The sequence below is a fragment of the Lagenorhynchus albirostris genome, chromosome 14 (genome assembly GCF_949774975.1).
Source record: "Lagenorhynchus albirostris chromosome 14, mLagAlb1.1, whole genome shotgun sequence".
Taxonomy (NCBI): domain Eukaryota; kingdom Metazoa; phylum Chordata; class Mammalia; order Artiodactyla; family Delphinidae; genus Lagenorhynchus; species Lagenorhynchus albirostris.
The window spans coordinates 62,779,324-62,798,514 of record NC_083108.1 but is presented as its reverse complement, the minus strand read 5'-3'; the positions used below and the strand labels follow the sequence as shown (position 1 = coordinate 62,798,514).

At 50.9% G+C, this 19,191-nt stretch overlaps 1 protein-coding gene across 12 annotated transcripts in view; it reads left to right on the top strand.

Moving 5' to 3' along the window:
* The window catches only part of YPEL1 (yippee like 1), a 30,392-nt gene extending 11,921 nt beyond the window's left edge, over positions 1–18,471 (top strand). The window contains exons 4-11 of one of the 12 annotated variants that reach the window (XR_009544385.1): positions 6,432–6,516; positions 12,906–13,188; positions 14,491–14,534; positions 14,886–14,994; positions 15,694–15,919; positions 16,744–16,830; positions 17,255–17,894; positions 18,169–18,471. Coding sequence is in view for 1 of the 12 variants with exons in the window: in XM_060170787.1 (XP_060026770.1) it covers positions 6,432–6,516; positions 12,906–13,188; positions 14,491–14,534; positions 14,886–14,994; positions 15,694–15,783 (611 nt within the window). In the remaining 11 variants the exon portion in view is untranslated. Of the gene's footprint in view, positions 1–889; positions 966–6,431; positions 6,517–12,905; positions 13,189–14,490; positions 14,535–14,885; positions 14,995–15,693 lie in introns of those variants that run through there. The other 11 variants (XR_009544386.1, XR_009544384.1, XR_009544382.1 and 8 more) reach the window with 11 other exon arrangements.
* Positions 18,472–19,191: the final 720 nt, after the last annotated feature.

Below are 19,191 nucleotides of genomic sequence, written 5' to 3'. Positions count from 1 at the left end.
AACGGGGTGGGCTGATGCTGATGCTGGGATTTAAACACCAATCTACGGAGAAAGGCCGGGGGACCCACACAATGAACACAGGGGAGGCCTGCGGGGCGGAGTGCGGACGCGGGGCGGGGCGGGCTGTCCGGGGCTTCCCCACGGGCCACGTGTGCATCCAAGGCGCTCAGGTCCAGCAGCTTGGAGCGGCCGGGATGGGGGCGGGGTGGCGACGCGGAGGACCCGCCCTCGGGACGGGGTCGTCGAGGGGTCCGGCCAGGAAGCCCGGCCCGCGCCCCCTCCCCCAGCCCCCGGGGCTGTGAGCCGGCGTGGCCTCGGCCGACCCACGTGTGCCGGGAAGAGCAGGCGACCGCCAGCTTCCCGGACTCGTGATTCCGACCGCCACATAAACCACTGGCCGAGATCTCAGCCCTGGACAACCCGCGCCTGCGCGCCGCGCTCCTCTTTTTGAGCCCGCCCCGCCCTAGCCCCGCCCCACACCCGCCCCTCGCGGCCCCGCCCCCGCTGCCCTCGACTCTCACTGGCGGGCTCCGAGGCCGCGCTCGGCGGGCCGGCCAATGGGAGCGCGACGCTCCCCCCCACCGCGGCACGTGCGCCCTGCCCTGCCCAGCCGAGGGCGAGCCGGCCGAGCTGTGGGCGGGGGCGCGCGGGACGGGGGCGCGCCGTCGGGGCGGGGCGAGGGGCGGGGCGCGCGGCGTGTCCGGGGGTAGGGGCGCGCGCTGATTGGTCTGCGCCGCGCTCCCAGGCCGTTAACGGCGGCGCGGCGGGGCAGCGGCTTCAAAACAAAGGGCAGGCGGCCCGGGGGCGGCGGCGGCGGCGGCGGCGGACATGTCTCGCGCGCAGCTGGAGAGGCAACGGCCGCAGCGCGTCCCGGGCCGCGCCGGGGCCGCCGGAGAGCCGCGCCCGCGCTGAGCGAGGCCGGGCCGATGGGCGCTGCGGGCTGGGGCGCGGACCGGCGGGCGGCGGTGAGTAGGGCGGGCCCGGCGGGCGCACCGGGCGGTGTCGGCCGTGGGGCGGGGGGCGCGCTGCGGCGAGACCACCTGCGTTCGGCGCGGACCGCGACTCCGGGTCAGGACCGTTTCCCCGGTTCTCCCTCCTCCCGCGCCTCCTCACCCCGCCCTGGAGAAGGCTCGGGAGGAGCCGCCCGCCTGACGGTAACAGGCTTTTCCCCTAAAAGAAAGGTCGCGCCTGGGGAGGGAAATGAGGACAAAAGGGGCCTCCCAGCGTGTTCACGGAAGGGGGGCGTTTCAAGTTGCCCACGTGAAGGGCGAGGCCGAAATGCCTCGCTCCGCATTCGTTCCCCACTTGTGGCACCGACTGAGTTTCACGGGCGCAGAGCCTGCAGGAGCCTGACTCCTCTCCCGGGCGGGGGCGGTCTCCAACGGGCATCGCCGGGAGTCCAGGTTACGTGTCAAGTTCTGCGTGGGTAAGGGCTGCAGTTCCGTCTTAGATGGACCACGGTGTGGACGACGTTGGCGTCCCCACCCCAAGCTGCTTCTGTGCAGTTGCATTTTTCTTCTGTATGAAATATACATACCTCAACCTGTTGTTTCCTTGCTAAGAATGTTATTCTTTCCACCCATAACCCTCAATCTCTTGAACTCCTACCCAGGCCTCCTTCCTCCGGGGATGGCCTTCAGGTGCGTGCCTGAGCAAGCTGCTGCTCTCCCTGCACCTGTGCCTGCTGCGGCCTCCGCTCTGCTCCAAGAGATGGAACACACGTTGGTTGAGCCCCTGCTCCTCCGCGACAGCTGTGCTTAATCCCGGTGTTGAGTGTTGCGATCCTGCCCGGGTCCCCCCGACCCTCGCCGTGGGACCTGGTCTGAGGGGAGCTAACTCAGGCTCTGGGAGCCCCTCCCGCTGCCTCCCCTTGCATCTCAGGGGCTAGAGTGTCTTCTGCGTGTGGGAGCCCCTCAGCCAGGACCAGGGGGACCCCATCTTAGCACAGCTGTAGCACAAGTCTTGGCCTGTAGTGGGCACTTTAAAAAAGTAACTGAATGATCTTAATCACCAATCTGATTAATCGTTTTTCTGATTTTATTTTTTTAAAATTTTATTTATTTTAGGCTGCATTGGGTCTTTGTTGCTGCGCGCGGGCTTTCTCTAGCTGTGGCGAGTGGGGGCTACTCTTTGTTGTGGTGCACGGGCTTCTCGCAGTGGCTTGTTGCGGAGCCCGGTCTAGGTGTTCAGGCTTCAGTAGTTGTGGCACACGGGCTCAGTAGTTGTGGCTCTTGGGCTCTAGAGCGCAGGCTCAGTAGTTGTGGCGCACGGGCTTAGTTGCTCCATGGCATGTGGGATCTTCCCGGACCAGGGCTCAAACCCGTGTCCCCTGCATTGGCAGGCGGATTCTTAACCACTGCAGTCTCAGGGAAGTCCCCGTCTTTCTGATTTTAAATCAACTTCTTTATTTTGGAAACTTAGATTTACACAAAAGTTGCAAAGATAGTACAGACAGTCCCAACATGCCCCGCACTCCGTGTCCCCGGTGTTACCACCCCATGTTGCCATGGTATGTTTGCCAAAATTAAAAACTGTTAGAGGTATATGCCTTTGACTAAACTCCAGACATTACTTTTTCCATTTTTGAAGCACTAAAATTTATAAAGCTCTTTATGTTGAGAGCCTTTGACCCCTACCTGCCTTCACCAGGTTCCGCCAGGATCCTCTCAAGGGGCGGGGGTGGCCGGTACAGAGGGCAAGGACTTTCCATGCAGTGTCTTTTTCTCCCTGGTAGGCTGATGAGTGGAACATAGTTTCAAATATGAAGAAGCAGTAGAAGTTCCCTGCTTAAAACCTTCTCATCTCTGACACTTTATTTGCAAGTCACTTGCTTTTAACTTCTTAGAAAGTAGTTAGATCTGCTAATCAGCAAAACCTGCAGGGAGTGGGAATTGTGAGCAGAGAGTTGAGTGAGGGGAGGATGGAGAAAGTTCTGAACCACCAGGTCACTGGAGGCTGAGGGTTCCGGGGAGGGCAGTGTGAGTTGAATTCAGGAAAGAAGTCGAGAGAATGAGGTCCAGTCAGCTGCCGGCGACATCACTCCCGTGATAGTGGCACCGGCACTGCTGAAAGCCTGTCGCCGGTGATGGAGCCAAGCCACGTAGTAGTCCATACCTGGGAAGCCTGAGAACCAGGACCAGGGTTCCCCATGGGGTTTGTGAGGCGTTGAGACAGCTTGCCAACCCTCGGCTACTGCAACAGCAACCTGACACCTGGTGTGATTCTTGGGTCCTCCGTGGGACTCACGATTCACCCCCATTTTACAGACTGGGTACCAGCTCAGCTTGAGGCCCCACAGTCTCTGCGTGTGTGGCTTGGTTGGGTCGAGCCCCCTCAGCAGCCTGACTCCCGCAGCCACACAGGTCCCAAACCCCCAGCACCGGCCCCATTCTGGCTTCTCTCTGCCACTGTTTTTTCCCTTCCCTTCCCCAGCACAGGGATGCTTAATTATGTTTCAATTAGCATGTGCTTAATAAAATGGCGTAAGATTCCCAGGCTCTTTCCTCCCACTTCCAGCTGAAGACAGGGCAGCCCTCCCTCTGTCATGCCTGCATCTTCCCTTCTTAGCGAGGAAAAAGGCAACCTCTGCTAGGAGGCATCCCAGGGCCACGGCTGGGAAACTTAGTTAGTGGGAGAAATTAAAAAGAATGTATCACAGGTTCTTAGAAAAGAAAGGCTCAGTGCCAGCGCCCTCCTCAGCAGTCTGGTGGGAGGAGGTGGAGGCAGGCCATGCTGGGGGAATGAGGAGGCTGGTTACGGGGTGACGTGGGGGCAGCTGGTGGGGCATGAGGGCAGAGGGGGCTTCATCTGAGGGCGCAGGAGGCGGCCGGGAAAACTGAAGGAGTCTTCTCGCCCCTCCCAGCGGGTCCAGCAGTCCAGGAAGGCTGCGGTTCCAGGGACGTGGAAAAAAGCTTTTCACCCTGTAATTTAAGTAGGAAGTCCATGTGTGCGAAGGGAAGCTGGTACTGCCCGAAGCAAATTGTACACGTGCTGTTGCTCTTTGATGGACACCTTCCATGCCCCCCCCCAACGCCTGTGGGCCCATGTGCTGTGTGTGTGTGTTTGTGATCAGTACCTACAGTTGGTATCAAAATCAAAAGTTACAAAAAAGTAGATGGTGAGAAGGAAGTGGCTGAGGCCCCACCTTAGAAACAGTTCCGATAAGTCCATCAGTGCGTTTGGCCAGTCTCTCTTGGTGAGACGGGAGATGGTTTCTAATCTCTCGTTATTACAGGCAATGTTGTAACAGCCTTTTCCGGGTTACTTTGCGGAATGCCGGCGATGGACCCTGGGCCTGGGGCCTGCGCCTGGGAGCGCCAGTGGGTGCTGCCAGATGGAAGTGATGTCCCAGGTGCCTTCGCCAGTGGGGTTGTCAACTTTTTAAAATTTTTGCCAACCTGCTAGGTTGTAAGACAGGTACAGTGTGCCTTTGGTTTGCATCCGTTTGTGATGTTCACACCTGCTCACGTGTCTACAGACACGTGTTTACAGGGGTCCAGGGTGTAGATTCTCAGCTTTGAATCCAGCTGCACAGCTTGCTTACTAGCTCTCGGGGTGTCCGTTTCCCTGTCTGAACGGTGGGACTAATCAGACCACTCGTGTCTTAGGGCTGCTGTTAATTCATGGGATTCTCATAGACCAGCAGCAGCCTGGGCCACAAGGCTCTTGGGCACCTCGTGGTGGTGCTGGATGGGCTGCTCTCTCCTTGCTGGATGGGACAGGCGCGTGGGCAGCACCTTGGCCTTCTGAGCTGTGTTCTTCCCCACTGTTGCCAGCGCTGGAGCTTGTGCACCAGCCTCAGGGAGACCCGCTTCCCTGCCCGCCTGTGCCTCCGTCCCTCCCCGCAGCCAGATGGGCGAGGCAGGGCTGGGAGGACAAGTGAACCCGTATGGGGACGAGAAGGGCCGGGAGCCCACGCCCTCCCGGGAGTGTCAGCTGCTTGCTTGGGTACTGGTTCTCAGGGTTTGTCTTTGGAAGCGTGGTAACAGCACCATATGGACATGGGCCTGATTTACGCTGTCTTAAAATAAATATCCATGCTTATTTTAGGAGAGAAACTTCTGGAATCCAGAATGTTGTTTTTGGCCTAAGAACTTACCCCACACTAACATCTTTGTGGGGTGGTGGCTGCTCCCCAAACCCCGGGGACACAGCGGCTGCAGTAGAAGTGAGGCACGTGATGCATTGCACCTCAGGTACAAAGGTGGGTCCTGACTTGTCAGCAGGTGTGGTTGGAAGAGCCCATCTGTGTACTGGTGGCTGGAGAACTTGGCCAGGATTTCCCTGCCTCGGGGACATCCAGCCTGAAAGCCTAGTTAAATCACGACATGCTTCTCTGTGACTGAGATCCAGCCAGGTTGAGCCGCTGCTCCGCTAGGACCCCTGGGAGGGCGGTGACAGGGGCGGAGGGCAGGACACAGAGGGTGGGACGCCAGGGTGGGAGGCACACCCAGCCTTTGAAGGGTGACTGTGGGTGCTGAGGATGGACCAGGCTCCACAAAGGTGACAGGGGCCCGAGAGTGGGGCTGCTCCGAGGGAAGGGGCGTTCAGGTAGGCCCCCGGCATGTGGGGGGCATTCACGGCATGGAGAAATTCAAAGAAACAGAAACACTTGGCAAGTTGCCACTTTATTTTATTTGCGGGATCTTAGTTCCCCAACCAGGGACTAAACCCAGGCCGCCTGCAGTGGGGGACGGAGTCCTAACTTCTGGACTGCCGGGGACGTCCTAAGTTGCCCCTTTAAATAAGAGTCGCCCCATCAGAGGCCACTCTGATTTAGAAACGAGGGGTGTCCTGCTTTCTAATTATGAGTCAGAGTGGTGTCATTTGTCTAAAGGATGGGCTAAGTGAAGGCCGTTTCTTTAGTCTCTGTTCAGGTCACTGGGAGCCGTGCTTCTGCCACTAACGGGGCCCAGGACTCTGAAGGCCTGAACCACCAGGGATAAGAGAGGAGTTTATTCATTTAAGGGTCCTTTAAATACAAAGAGAAAAACTCAGGTGAAGGTACTGAAACAGACAACATGTGTTCAGTCAGCACTGCAGTCAGAACAAGCGCTTTCCGTCCTTGCTAAGGCTGGTTTTTCTGTCCTGAGCCAGGATACCCCAGCCTTGGTGAGTCTGAATGACCCTGAAATGACCGCTCCCAGGCCGGCTCCGGCGCAGCACGAGCTTCCCTCTGGCTGCTTCTGGCCTCTGACGTGATGGAGTTCAGGACACGCCACCCCAACGTGTGGCACCTAGGCTTCCTGAGTATCTTAAGCTTGAAGGAGTTTGAGAAAACAGCAGAAGCGGGGTGGTCAGAGTGACCTTCTTCCCTGAACCCGGCCATGAAACTCCCCTTTGAGAGGGCCCCCTCCCTGCACCAGGAAGAGGGAAGGCAGGGAATTGGGGCCGAGAAATCTGTATAAACAAACCTTGTCTTGTCTTCCTAGTTACTCCTTCACCATGGACCACCCCAGCCCAAACCCCTCCAGCCTCATCAGTTCTTCACAAACTTATTGATTCCTTGTCTAAAAGGTATAAAAGCTTCCTGCTCCTGTTACTGTCAGTTTCATTTTCAGACCCAGCCAGGGACCCTCAGAGGGTCAAGGAAAACTTTCCCTCCCCTGCAGACACTTGTAAGATAAGTTCTAGACTCAAAGCTCTCTCTGTCTCGCTGACTCCCTGGCTCATTTGTACACACACATACACCCTCCTGGATTGTGATTTAAATTGCATTTAACAATTACTTTGGGGACGGTTCATATATTTACAGTATCTTCCAGTCCTGGTCATGATTTAGCTCTCCATTGCTTTAGGTTTTTATTATACCCCTCAGAGTTTTCTAATGTCCTCTGTAAAGGTGTTTCCGGTCTTTGAATGTGCTCTTAGATACTTTATTGTTACCCTGTTGTATGAGAGTATGTTTTCCCTTATAAGCCTTTTCTTGATTTACCAGCTGGCTGGGACTTCTGGTACCGTTGAATGGAAGTGGCAGTGTAGAGAGCATCCTGGTTTATTCTTGATGTCAAAGATAATGTTTTCTAAGTTTTACCATTAAGCATGAGGTTTGCTGTGAGTGGTTTTGGGATTTTTTTATTTGTTTGGTAGATGCCTCGTAAAAGGTAAGGAAGTTCTCTTACAATCTTAGTTTGTGTGGAATGTTTTTTAAATTGTGAATGAATGTTAAATTTTTGTTGAATGCTTTTTTTTTTTGCATCTATTGAGATAAACAGAACAATTGGTGGTAAATTTTTCTGATATTAAATGATCTTGCATTCCTGTGATAAAATCACCTTAATTATATTGTACCATCCTTTAAAATACTGCTGGACCCTGTTTGGTCATATTAGGATGTTTGCATCTTGGTTTCTTTGAAGAAACTTACAGTGAATTCCCTTTTTTTTTTTTTTCCTGCATCGCGGGTCTTTCAGGATCTGTTCCCTGACCAGGGGTTGAACCGGGGCCACAGCAGTGAAAGCCCAGAATCCTAACCACTAGGTCACCAGGGAACTCCCCTGAATTCCATTCTTGTACTACCCTGACCCAGGTTTGGTGTCAGTTTATGAATTCCATTCTTGTACTGCCCTGACCCAGGTTTGGTGTCAGTTTAAGCTACATCAGGTGGTTGGAGAGTGCTTCCCCTTTCTCTTTCCTGAAAGAGTTTGTGTTGGGTTGGAATGAATTCTTCCTTGAAGTATGGTGGAACTCTTCAGGGAAGCTCCTTGCCTGTAGGTGTGTTTGATTTGCATTGATATGTGTGCATATTGGGGGAGGAGACTTTTTACCAGTGATTTGATTTCCTTGATGTTTATAGGATTATTCAGGTTTTCTATTTCTTCTTGAATCATATATATTTTTTATTTTTATTTTTATTTTTTTGCGGTATGCGGGCCTCTCACTGTTGTGGCCTCACCCGTCGCAGAGCAAAGCCTCCGGAAGCGCAGGCTCAGCAGCCATGGCTCACGGGCCCAGCCGCTCCGCGACATGTGGGATCTTCCTGGGGCGCGAACCCGTTTCCCCTGCATCGGCAGGCAGACTCTCAACCACTGCGCCACCAGGGAAGCCCTTGAATCATATTTTTAACTTAATGTTTTCCAGTAATTTATCTGTGTGGTTTACATTTTCCAATATATTGACTTAAAGTGACCGCAGCACCTTTTCCCCATGAGACTTGCCCCCAGAAGGCATTTCTGATGGCTGGCTCTGCTGTCAGAGGTCATTAGTCTTTTCCAAGAATGCACATTTGCCTTGGCGATCCCCCCTAGTGGATCCAAGTTTTCCTTTTCTGTTTCAATATTTTTTTCCTATTTCTTTCCCTCCTTACATTTTTTGGGGGTTGTTTTCCTGTTACTTCTCAAACTTCTTAAAGACGGGTGTTTAGCTCATTAATTCCACCTGCTTATTTTCTAATAAGAGTCTACATTCCCCTTTAAGTTCTGGTAAGTACCTATTTTGTTATTGTTTAGTTCAAAATATTTTCTAATTTCCATTATTCTTAGATGCATGGGTATATAGAAGTACATTTCCTAAATTATAAACATATGAGGATTTTCTTTTTTTTTTTTTTTTTTTTTTTTTTTGCGGTACACGGGCCTCTCACTGTTGTAGCCTCTCCTGTTGCGGAGCACAGGCTCCGGACGCGCAGGCTCAGCAGCCATGGCTCATGGGCCCAGCCGCTCCGCGACATGTGGGATCTTCCTGGGGCGCGAACCCGTGTCCCCTGCATCGGCAGGCGGACTCTCAACCACTGTGCCACCAGGGAAGCCCGAGGGTTTTTCTAGTTATACTTTATTATTGATTTCTAATTTAATTGTATTGTGGTCATCAGAGAATATACTGTGGTTTCAGTCATTGAATTTGTTGAGATGTGCTATGTGGTCAACTTTTGTAAATGTGTGCAGTAAATGAGTCTGTGGTTCTTAGATACAGTTTTCTACATGTATTTTAATTCCAGTTTCTTCATCACAATGTGCAAATCCTGTATATCTGCCCTCGTTTGTGTTGTTCTACCAGTTAGTGAAAGATGCAGTAAAATATATACTATATTTTATACAAATATATACTATGTATTTATATATACTAAATATGCTATAAATATATAAATTACTATGTAAACTATTTATATACTACAATTACTAGTCCTATTTTGATTATAAATTTATCTCAAGGTTTTTTCAATTTTTGACTTACGTATTTTGAGACTGTGTTATTAGGTAACAAGATTTATGCTTGCTGTTTATCTCCCTGCTGTTTTATCTCATAAAGTTTTTCGATTAAATATTACTGTGTAGGGACTTCCCTGGTGGCACAGTGGTTAAGAATCCACCTGCCAATGCAGGGGACATGGGTTCGATCCCTGGTCCAGGAAGATCCCACATACCCCAGAGCAATTAAGCCCATATGCCACAACTACTGAAGCCTGTGTGCCACAACTACTGAAGCCTGTACACCTAGAGCCCGTGCTCTGCAACAAGAGAAGCCACTGCAGTGAGAAGCCCGCACACCACAACGAAGAGTAGCCGCTGCTCGTGGCAACTAGAGAAAGCCTGCGCGCAGCAACAGAGACCCAATACAGCCAAAAATAATTTAAAAAAATTTTAAAATGTTACTATATAAGCAAAATATGAATATATTTAATATAGTTTTTACTTTATTATTATTTTTCAATATTTGTTTTTAGTTTGGCTGCGCTGGGTCTTTGTTGTGGCATGCGGGCTTCTTAGTTGCGGCATGCAGGATCTAGTTCCCTGACCAGGAATCGAACCCGGGCCCCCTGCACTGGGAGTGCGGAGTCTTACCCACTGTACCACCAGGGAAGTCCCTTTACTTTATTATTTAAATATCTTTTTCTATCCTTTTGCTACTTTAACTTCTTTTTTTTGTTGATTTTTATTGAAATATAGTTGATCTACAATGTTGTGTTAGTTTCAAGTATACAGCAGAATGATTCAGTTATACATATATACATATACTCATTCTTTTTCAGATATTTTTCCCTATATGGGAAAGATTACAGAATATTTAGTAGAGTTCTCTGTGCTATACAGCAGGTTCTTGTTGGTTATCTATTTATATATAGTAGATGTGTGTAAATTAATCCCAAGCTCCTAATTTATCCCTCCCCCCCGCAACCCCCTGCCCTACCTTTCCCCTTTGGGAACCATAAGTTTGTTTTCTAAGTCTGTGAGTCTGCTTCTGTTTTGTAAATTAGTTCATTTGTATCAGTTTTTAGATTGTACCTGTAAGTCGTATCATATAATAGTTATCTTTCTCTGTCTGACTTAACTTCACTTAGTATGATCATCTCTAAGTCAGTCCATGTTGCTGCAAGTGGCATTATTTCATTCTTTTTTATGGCCGAGTAATATTCCATTGTAGAAATATACCACATCTTCTTTATCCATTTATCTGTCGATGGACACTTAGGTTGCTTCTGTATCTTGTCTATTGTAAATAGTGCTGCAATGAACATTGGGGTGCATGTATCTCTTCAAAGTATGATTTTCTTCGGATATTTGCCCAGGAGTGGGATTGTTGGATCATATGGTAGCTCTGTTTTTAGTTTTTAAGAAACCTTCATACCGTTCGCAATAGTGGCTGCACCAATTTACATTCCCACCAACAGTGTAGGAGGGCTCCCTTTTCTCCACATCCTCACCAACATTTGTTATTTGTGTTCTTTTTGATGATAGCCATTCTGACAGGTGTGAGGTGATATCTCATTGTGGTTTTGATTTGCATTTTTCTATTTTAACTTCTTTGTGTGAATCACATACATACAAGATATCCATAAAACAAATATACTGTTAGCAAATAATTATGATTCATAGGTCTGTGTTGCCACCACCCAGGTTCTAGCCATATATTTTTATCCTTTCTGCATCCTTGTTTAAGGTGTGTGTCTCATAAGTAGCATCTAGATAAAGTTTGTTTTCTGTCTAGTTGAAACCTTCAACTCTAACATTTAGTTCATTTATATTTAATATATGCATTGAAATATTTGGGTTTAAATCTTCCTTCTGTCGTTGTGCTTCCTGTTCTTCCCATGGTGTTTTTCCTCCCTTCCTCACCTCCCTTTACAGGTTTGGAAGTTATACACCTGCTCTTTGTTCTTGCAGAAGTTTCATCAGAAATTACAACATTTATCCTTAATGTACCAGAATCTACATTTAATCCATACGTGGGTCTTCTTTTTTGGACAGTACCCAGACTCTGGGAGTCATTGGTCTGCGCCTTCACCCTGGCTTCTCCTGCTCACATATCATGAGCGGATCTCTTCAAAGTTCTGTGAGACGCTGCTGCTCTGCCCACCTGCACATTGACCATTTTCTTTACTCACCATTCTGCCTTCTTTTAGAGTCTGAAGTTTAGACTTTAGTGGGGGTTTTTTGTTTTGTTTTTCTGTCTGAATCATATCCTTGGATTTCCTTTAGAGATATTTTGCAGAAGTCAAACTTTTTAGTTGTCTGCAAATGTCATTTCCTGAATTCTTTTTATTTATTTATCTATCTATCTATCTATTTATTTATTTATGGCTGTGTTGGGTCTTCGTTGCTGCGCGCAGGCTTTCTCTAGTTGCGTCAAGCAGGGGCTGCTCTTCATTCCAGTGTGTGGGCTTCTCACTGAGGTGGCTTCTCTTGTTGTGGAGCACGGACTCTAGGTGCATGGGCTTCAGTAGTTGTGGCTCGCGGGCTCTAGACCGCAGGCTCAGTAGTTGTGGCGCACAGGCCTAGTTGCTCTGCGGCATGTGGGATCTTCCCGGACCAGGGCTTGAACCCGTGTCCCCTGCATTGGCAGGCGGATTCTTAACCACTGCGCCACCAGGGAAGCCCCCATTTCCTGAATTCTTGAAAGATATTTTCACTGCATGTAGAATTCTGGGAAAGCAGTTATTATCTTTCAGGACTTTACAGGTACCTTCCCCTACTGCCTTCTGGGTTCCACTGTTTTACTTGGGAAGTTGCTGTTGAAAAGTAATTTTCCCTTCCTTTCTGGATGCTTCTAAGACTTTTTTTCTTTTTTCTTTGGTGTTCTGCAGTTTCACTATTAGGTGATCAGGTGTGGCTTTTTTATTTATCTTGCTTGGGATTGTTGGACTTGTCTGTGGATTGGTGTCTTTCTTCAGTTCTGGAATCACCTCCTCATCTCCTCACATAGTGCCTCTGCCCCATTTTCCTCTCACTTTACCTTCTGTAAATCCACACACATCTGTGCTTTTGCTGTCAGATCCAAGAAGTCACTGCCAAATCCAACATCATGAAGATTATTCCCTACATTTTCTTCTAAGGGTCTTACAGTTTTTACATTTAGTTCCTTGATCCATTTTGAGTGCATTTTTGTATATGGTGTGAGGCAGGGGTCCAACTTCATTCTTTCACATGTCAATATCTTGTTTTCCCACACCGTTTGTTGAAAAGACTGTTCTTTCCACATTGAATGGTTGTGACACCCTTGTTGAAAATCACTTGACTTTATATGTGAGGGTTTACTTCTGGACTGACACATAATTTCTCAGAGATTAATACTGGATCCATCACACACGTATTCATAAATGTCATGGTGCTTTGAGTCGCCAGTTCCATTGTTTGGGACAAGATGTATGCAGTGCTGCTGGCCTCACTCAGATGGGAGTCATGTTGGCTGCTGTTTCACATTTTCTGAAGCCACACAATATAAGATGTATTTGGGCAAAAGTTTTCTCAAATTATTTATGTGTAAAACTAGTTCACCTGCCACTTCCAACTAAATTTAGAATGGCTAAGCCATGATTAGCTATTAGTGTTTTATGTACTCATATTACTATTGAAGTATTAGATCTTTAACGTCTAGGCCTGCACTTCCCTTCTTCACAACAGGCTTCCTAAACACACTTTTTGTGTTTCATTCTCTCTGTGACCCTCTGCTCTGTGTTGACTTGTTGACAGGTTGTGGCGTTTTTCTCTCACCCCAGCTGTGTGGACAGAGCCACACGCCCTCCGAACAACAACGGCTCTTGCGTGCATGTTCCAGTGTTTCTTCTGTCAGAGAGCCCAGCAGAGCTGCAGCTCCTCCCGTGCCAGCCCTGAGCTGAGCCAGGAGTGCCCAGCGGAGATGGTGAAAATGACAAGGTCCAAAACTTTCCAAGCGTATCTGCCAAACTGCCACCGAACGTACAGTTGTGTCCACTGCAGGGCCCACCTGGCCAATCACGATGAGCTGATCTCCAAGGCAAGTGTCTGGTCAAGAACTCGGTAGGCTGTCCTCAGCCATGATCACTGAGCCTAAGTGTAGACAAATACTGAACCACCCCATGGCCTCCTGGGTTTGCTGGGCCCAGAATGTCTGGAGCCCTGTGGATGGCACTAAGGGAGATTGTGTGTGTGAGTGAGGGCAGCTACATCGTGGTCTTGGCCGAGTGGTGGGTTTTGGGGGCCAGGCCACGGGCCTCTGAAGATCCCACAGTAAGATGAGTCAGTGACTTGTAAGAGCAGTTAAATTCATGTAAAGCCAGGGGACGTGGACAGTACAAAGGAAGCCTGGAAAATCTGTGGAAATAGTTTCATAATAAGGGAATTAAGAAAATTTTAAAACTCAGAATAGTTAAGAAGAGAAGAGGCTGCCTTGGGGGCAATTGGATCTTTCAGGAAAGAGCCTGGGAGGGAAGCTCTGCCAGGGCCACGGCGCTGTGGGGGCCACGAGCAGCCCCCTGGGGGTGAAGAGGGCAGGACCTGCCTCATTGCCTTGAACTCTTGACTAGCAGTTTGTCCTGTTTATAACCAACCACTTGGGAACATTTAAAACAATCCCTCGGGAGACAGTGATTGTCCTCCCTCCCCGTGCTTGTGGGTCACGACCCCCACCCGTCCTCTAAGTCTGCCTCCCTGGGCAGGAGCCTTCTGCTCCTTTGAAAACAAAGTCATCAAGAAGTTTCTGGAATCCATGCTTAGGCCTCTTGTTTCAGGCAGTTAGAACATCATCTCTGTACTTGTGATAAGGAAGTGACAGGGTCCTTTTTTCGGGGGGAGACACACGTGCGGCTTGCAGGATCTTAGCTCCCTGACCAGGGATGGAACCCGTGCCCCGTGTAGTGGAAGTGCAGAGTCCTAACCACTGGACCACCAGGGAAGTCCTGGGTCCATCATCTTAAGGGAAAGCCATCAGATAAGGTGGTGTCTGTGCCATCACTGCTTCTGTGGCCCCTCTGTGCATTCAGAAGTTTCAGTGGAAGGGCAGCCCCTCAGCACCAGCTTCGGAGGGAGAGCTGCTCCGGGGCCTCCAGATCGGCCGTGTAGCTCAGGCACTGCTCTGGCCACACGGTGGGGGGAGTGGGTTGTTAGTGTCGAAAAGGAATTTGAGGTGCTTCTTTCAAAGGACCCCAAAGCCAGTAGTAAGCTGTTCTTCAAAATAATCAAGCACAGAGGCCCTCTGGGTGGAGCCGCCCCGACGTGGCCTCGCGTTCCAGCTGGTGATGAATGGCGTCACTTCCATCTGACCACGACAAAGCCTTTAACCCCTCTTTCTTCTTTGCAGTCCTTTCAGGGAAGTCAGGGACGAGCCTACCTCTTCAATTCAGTGTGAGTATCGCTGCCTTGGCCTCGCCAGTGCCGTGTCTGCCACCAGGCCCCGCGTGCTGCTTCTGAGAGCCTGCCAGTGCTCGCTGCCATCGAGGGCTCAGAAAAGCAGATGCTTTTTTCCCAGGCTGGGTGTGGTTTGTTTCCCACTGGGGTAGATCTTGATTTCCACCGAGACAGCAGGACTGTGGGCCCCTCCCCACAGCCTGTCCCATCCTGGATTCTCGGGGGAGGCAAGAAGTTGTTCAAAGGTGGGGGGAGTCAGGAAGGACACCCTGTATCCTGGGAACAGGTGGTGGGGGCGGAACTGTGGGCCTGGGGCCCCATGAGGGTCCCAGCGCCTCCTCCCCACAGGGTGAACGTGGGCTGCGGCCCTGCGGAGGAGCGGGTCCTTCTCACCGGCCTGCATGCCGTGGCGGACATCTACTGTGAGAACTGCAAGACCACACTCGGGTGGAAATACGTGAGTGACCGCGGGTCCGCTGTAATAAAGAACACATTCCCTGTGGAAACAAAACATGCCAGGAAGCGGGATAGGTGCTGCCAGTCAAGGAACATGTTTAAAAACCACACCTTTTAGAGTCCATGGACTGGGGGAGGGAGGGATGGTCACCAGCCAGGTGGGAGGTGGGGGACTGGACATGACCCTGCAGTTGTGCTCACAGCAGACCCCTCGGGGCCCACCCCCAGGACCCGCCTGGGCCCTGGGCCCTGGTCCTGTCCCACATACCACCCACCCCCAGACTCCAGCACGGGGTGGGGGCTGTGTCTGAGCCACTGCATCCCTCGCCCCCGAGAAGGGCCTTCCCCTGTCCACCATCTGTGACCCTGAGGATTTCACTCCCCTGTATCTGGAGTCCCGGGAAGGAGGCCTTTGCTTGGCTTCCCTTCCCAAACTGTCCTGCACATGGTCGGTACTCAGTAACAAACTTGAATCAGTAGTTCCCGACAAGTTTCACCATCATTCTGCGAGTCCAGGCCAGACCTGCCCTGCTCCTGAGGGCTGGTCACCCAGATAGCCACCCCTCCCCCACCCTGGACCACACAGCGCAAGAGGCGTCTGGGGAGACGTGATACTGCAGTTATTTTCTTTGCAAAGTGTAAAATGAAGTTGAAAAACAAAACTGATTCTGTCCTGAAACCTTGTCTCTCTCTTTTCAAGGAACACGCCTTTGAGAGCAGTCAGAAATATAAGGAAGGAAAATTTATCATTGAGCTTGCTCACATGATCAAAGACAATGGTTGGGAGTAAAGTGAAAACTTCCTGTTCTCTTTTGAATACGATTTTGTGAAAAAGACGGTAAAAGTAATGGAAACATAGGCACATCTGATGGCAGTGTTTCTTGAACTCGAGCCTCACAGGCGGCCTCTCCAGGCCAATCCCCTGGGTAAGGCGTCCCTCTGATCTGTGTCTTCTTCAATAACACAGTTATTTCTGAAAAGTTTCAATGCCCTTTTTCTAATTTCTCAAGATGTAGAGAAAAGACCTAACCAACTGGTGACTTATCCATCCAGCTAACACTTTCTTTAACCAATGCCTTTAAGATAGTATGGCTGTGCTCTTTCATGTTTGATAGAAAACCAGACCGAAGCCCCAAAGCCCACAGGGAGGTCTCTTCGGAGAGCCAGGTTCCCCTCTTGTTTGGAGAGAAGGTATGGTAACTTCTCCCCAATTCGCGCAACAACAACGTTGGTTATTCTTCTTGCAGATGAGCTGTGAGGGCAGTGCTTACTTAGGAATCTCTCAGAAATCTATGAATCTATGCACCAAGGGTGTTTTTAGCCTTGTTCAAAAACAGAGGCCACCAGTAATAACATTTTAGATAAGCTATAGAGAAATGCGTCTAATGTAACATGTTCATTTAAGCCAGTAGCTTCCTTATCTCACAGGCGAGTGAACGAGTCGTTAGCAGAGACGGTCTTGGGCCAGTGTGCAGGCCCAGGCCCAGGCCCATGGGGGCTCCAGGTCAGGCACTGGGCGGCTGGTCCATGGAGTTAAGAGTGGAACGCGCTGGACCAAGGGAAATCAGGTTTCCTTTTCTACTCTGATGTACTTGAAAAAAAAGAATTATTTTTTGCATATTTGAAAGAGGCCAGAGCAGGCTAAGCTTCCAAATTTAACATTTGCCAGATAGTTTTAAAATTCTGGAAAAGGTTACAGTTGGAAGACAGGTTTAAACTTTGCAGTGAAGATGTTTGGTTTGCTCAACAGGTCCCCGTGCCTCCCTGGTTCTGTCCTGTGGGCCGACACAGGCAAGGCCCAGCAGCCGGCCTCCCGAGTCCTGCGTTTCTGCCACAGGTTCAAGTTCCGACTTACTGTGCCTATGCACGGAGTGGGCACCACCCACGGGTTTTGGCCGCTTTGCAGAGAATGGAGGCCAAGAGGCATTCCCACAACAGTTTTCGTTTTCAGTGTTCTACCTGGCTCTGGCCAGTGGGCCCAGCCTGCCACTGGGCGTCTGGGGGCCATCAGTGTGGTCACCGGGTCATGAGACTCCCGGGACCCCAGTGCTGAGGGTCAGAGAGAGGGCTGAGGGCAGGGGGAAGAGAGGAGGGTACAGGCCGGCTCCCAAACTCCTTCAGACGAGGTTAGTCCTATGGCCACAAGCGTGAGCTGGCTGGGGACAGAGAGGGACTGGCTGCCAGTTGGTGGGTGGCCCTCCCCTGACCCCCAGCCACTCACCTGGGCTTCCCTTTGACACCATCTCTGCCTGGACCTGCAGCCTGGATCGTGGGGAGTGCGCTGCCTGCCGGGTCGTCCACGAGGGTGACCAGCGGGCCTGAATGCATCTCAAGTTGCCAAGGGAAGTGCTTGGCACAGCGCAGACCTCCACTGCAGGCACTCTGCCGCCTCCCAAGCTGGGCCCTGGGCCTGGTCCTCAGTGCCCCGTGAAGGCCCAGCCAGCACCTTCCCTGAGACGTGAGTACAAATCCCTGAGACCCCACCTGAGCCAGCGGCTCCTCAGCCGGGCCTCCTCCCCAAGCTTCAGCCTGTGGCCCAGCTGCTTCTCCAAAAGATGCTTCCTGACGCTGAGGAACCTCCTAAAATTCCTTTGTATACACTCAACTTATATTTAGAGGTTTTGTATGTTCTGGGCACAGTTACTGCTCCTCTGCTCTGAGCACTTTGGTTTTGTGCTGTCTCTGTGGTGGCATCGAAGTGTTTTTACCAGTGGTCCATGATGACTTTTGTATTTTTGTAGCTGACACCAACAAAGACTCTTAACACTTTTCTTGTTAGTCTTCTGCAAAATCCGAGCTCCTTTTGAAACCAAATGAACTGACCGTGAGCAGCTTCGAGGACGGACACTCACGAGACCTGGTCAAGTGCTGGGATGCGCCACCCTTTTAAATTCCTAAACAGTAAATATCACCCTGTGACTTTTATTTATTTAAGATATTTTTTTTCCTTGCGAAGAGTGGGAGGTGATGCCAGGATTATAAATGCATTTAAGTTAAACTATGTAATGTCTTCTGCACAGTACATATACAGTATTTTTATACCTTAATGCTTATTCTTGATGGCATCTGTCAGATATTAGGAGGGATCAGAAATGGGAGTTGTTTAAAAAGTCGTTTAATTTACCTGATAACCTCACCAGGGAATTAACAAAATCTGAATGTTTTTAATGTCTAGAAAACTACAATTTAAGCTCAAAACGACCTACAGAAATGTAAACCCTCATTTGTCAAAGACTCTGGGCAGGCCTGTCCTTCACTGTGGGTGGCACCGCGGGGCTGCAGCCCAGGGTGGCTGGCCTTCCCTCAGGGCAGTTGGGCATGGCTGCCAGACAGACGGATGGACAGAAGCCCAGGCCAGCCCGAAGGTTTGCCCCTCAAGCAGGACTGCCAAGCTCACATGCACAGGCTTCCTCTGGCCCCACGTCCGGCTCTCCGTCCTCTGTCTGTGAGGTTTAAAAATAAAGCTTCCAACATCCAATGTCTCCTAGTTAGCGGCATCACGGGTCTCGTGACCTGACGGGGTAGCCAAGGAGCTGCTGAGGGTGGAGCCCCCAATCTGGGGGTCCAGGCGCCCTAGGCAAGCGTCCCTGTGTGGCCCACAAGGGCACTTAGGCTGGCCGTCACCAGGCCCGGCCACCTCCTCCCCGTGACCCCAGCTCCCGGAGACAGCACGGGCGTGTAAGCCCCTCAATGGAGAGGGTTGGGAAGACGTGAGGGACAGCAGCCTGGCCCAAGGCATCGGGGGAATGGAAAGGTCACCGTCGAGCCCAGGTCCCAGCTGATGGTCATGGGCAGGGGCCTCGGAGGACGGGCTGCACGGTGGGTCCGTGTGCAGGGAAGGCACCGCCATCCGTGGGGACCTGCACATGAGGCTCAGAGGAGGCAGGTGAGACAGGCCCAGGGCTCAGAAGCAGAGACGCGGAAAGAGCCACAGTACCTTCTAGAAGTAAGAGCTGTTGGCACTCACTGACGTGAGGTTTCGGGTGAGGCAGGAAAGGAGAGAAACGGGACCAGAGCCCAAGGGGGTGGTGGCCTTGCTGACCCGAGGACACAAGTGCTGAGTAGGGGAGGGCAGTGATGACCCTGTTGGCCTTGCAGAGGGAGTAGACGGGTCCTGGGAGGAGGCAGCTGTCCCTCAGCTTCCATGGGAGCTTCTGGAAGCCAAGGGGGCAGCGTCACAGTCAGGAGGACTGTGGGA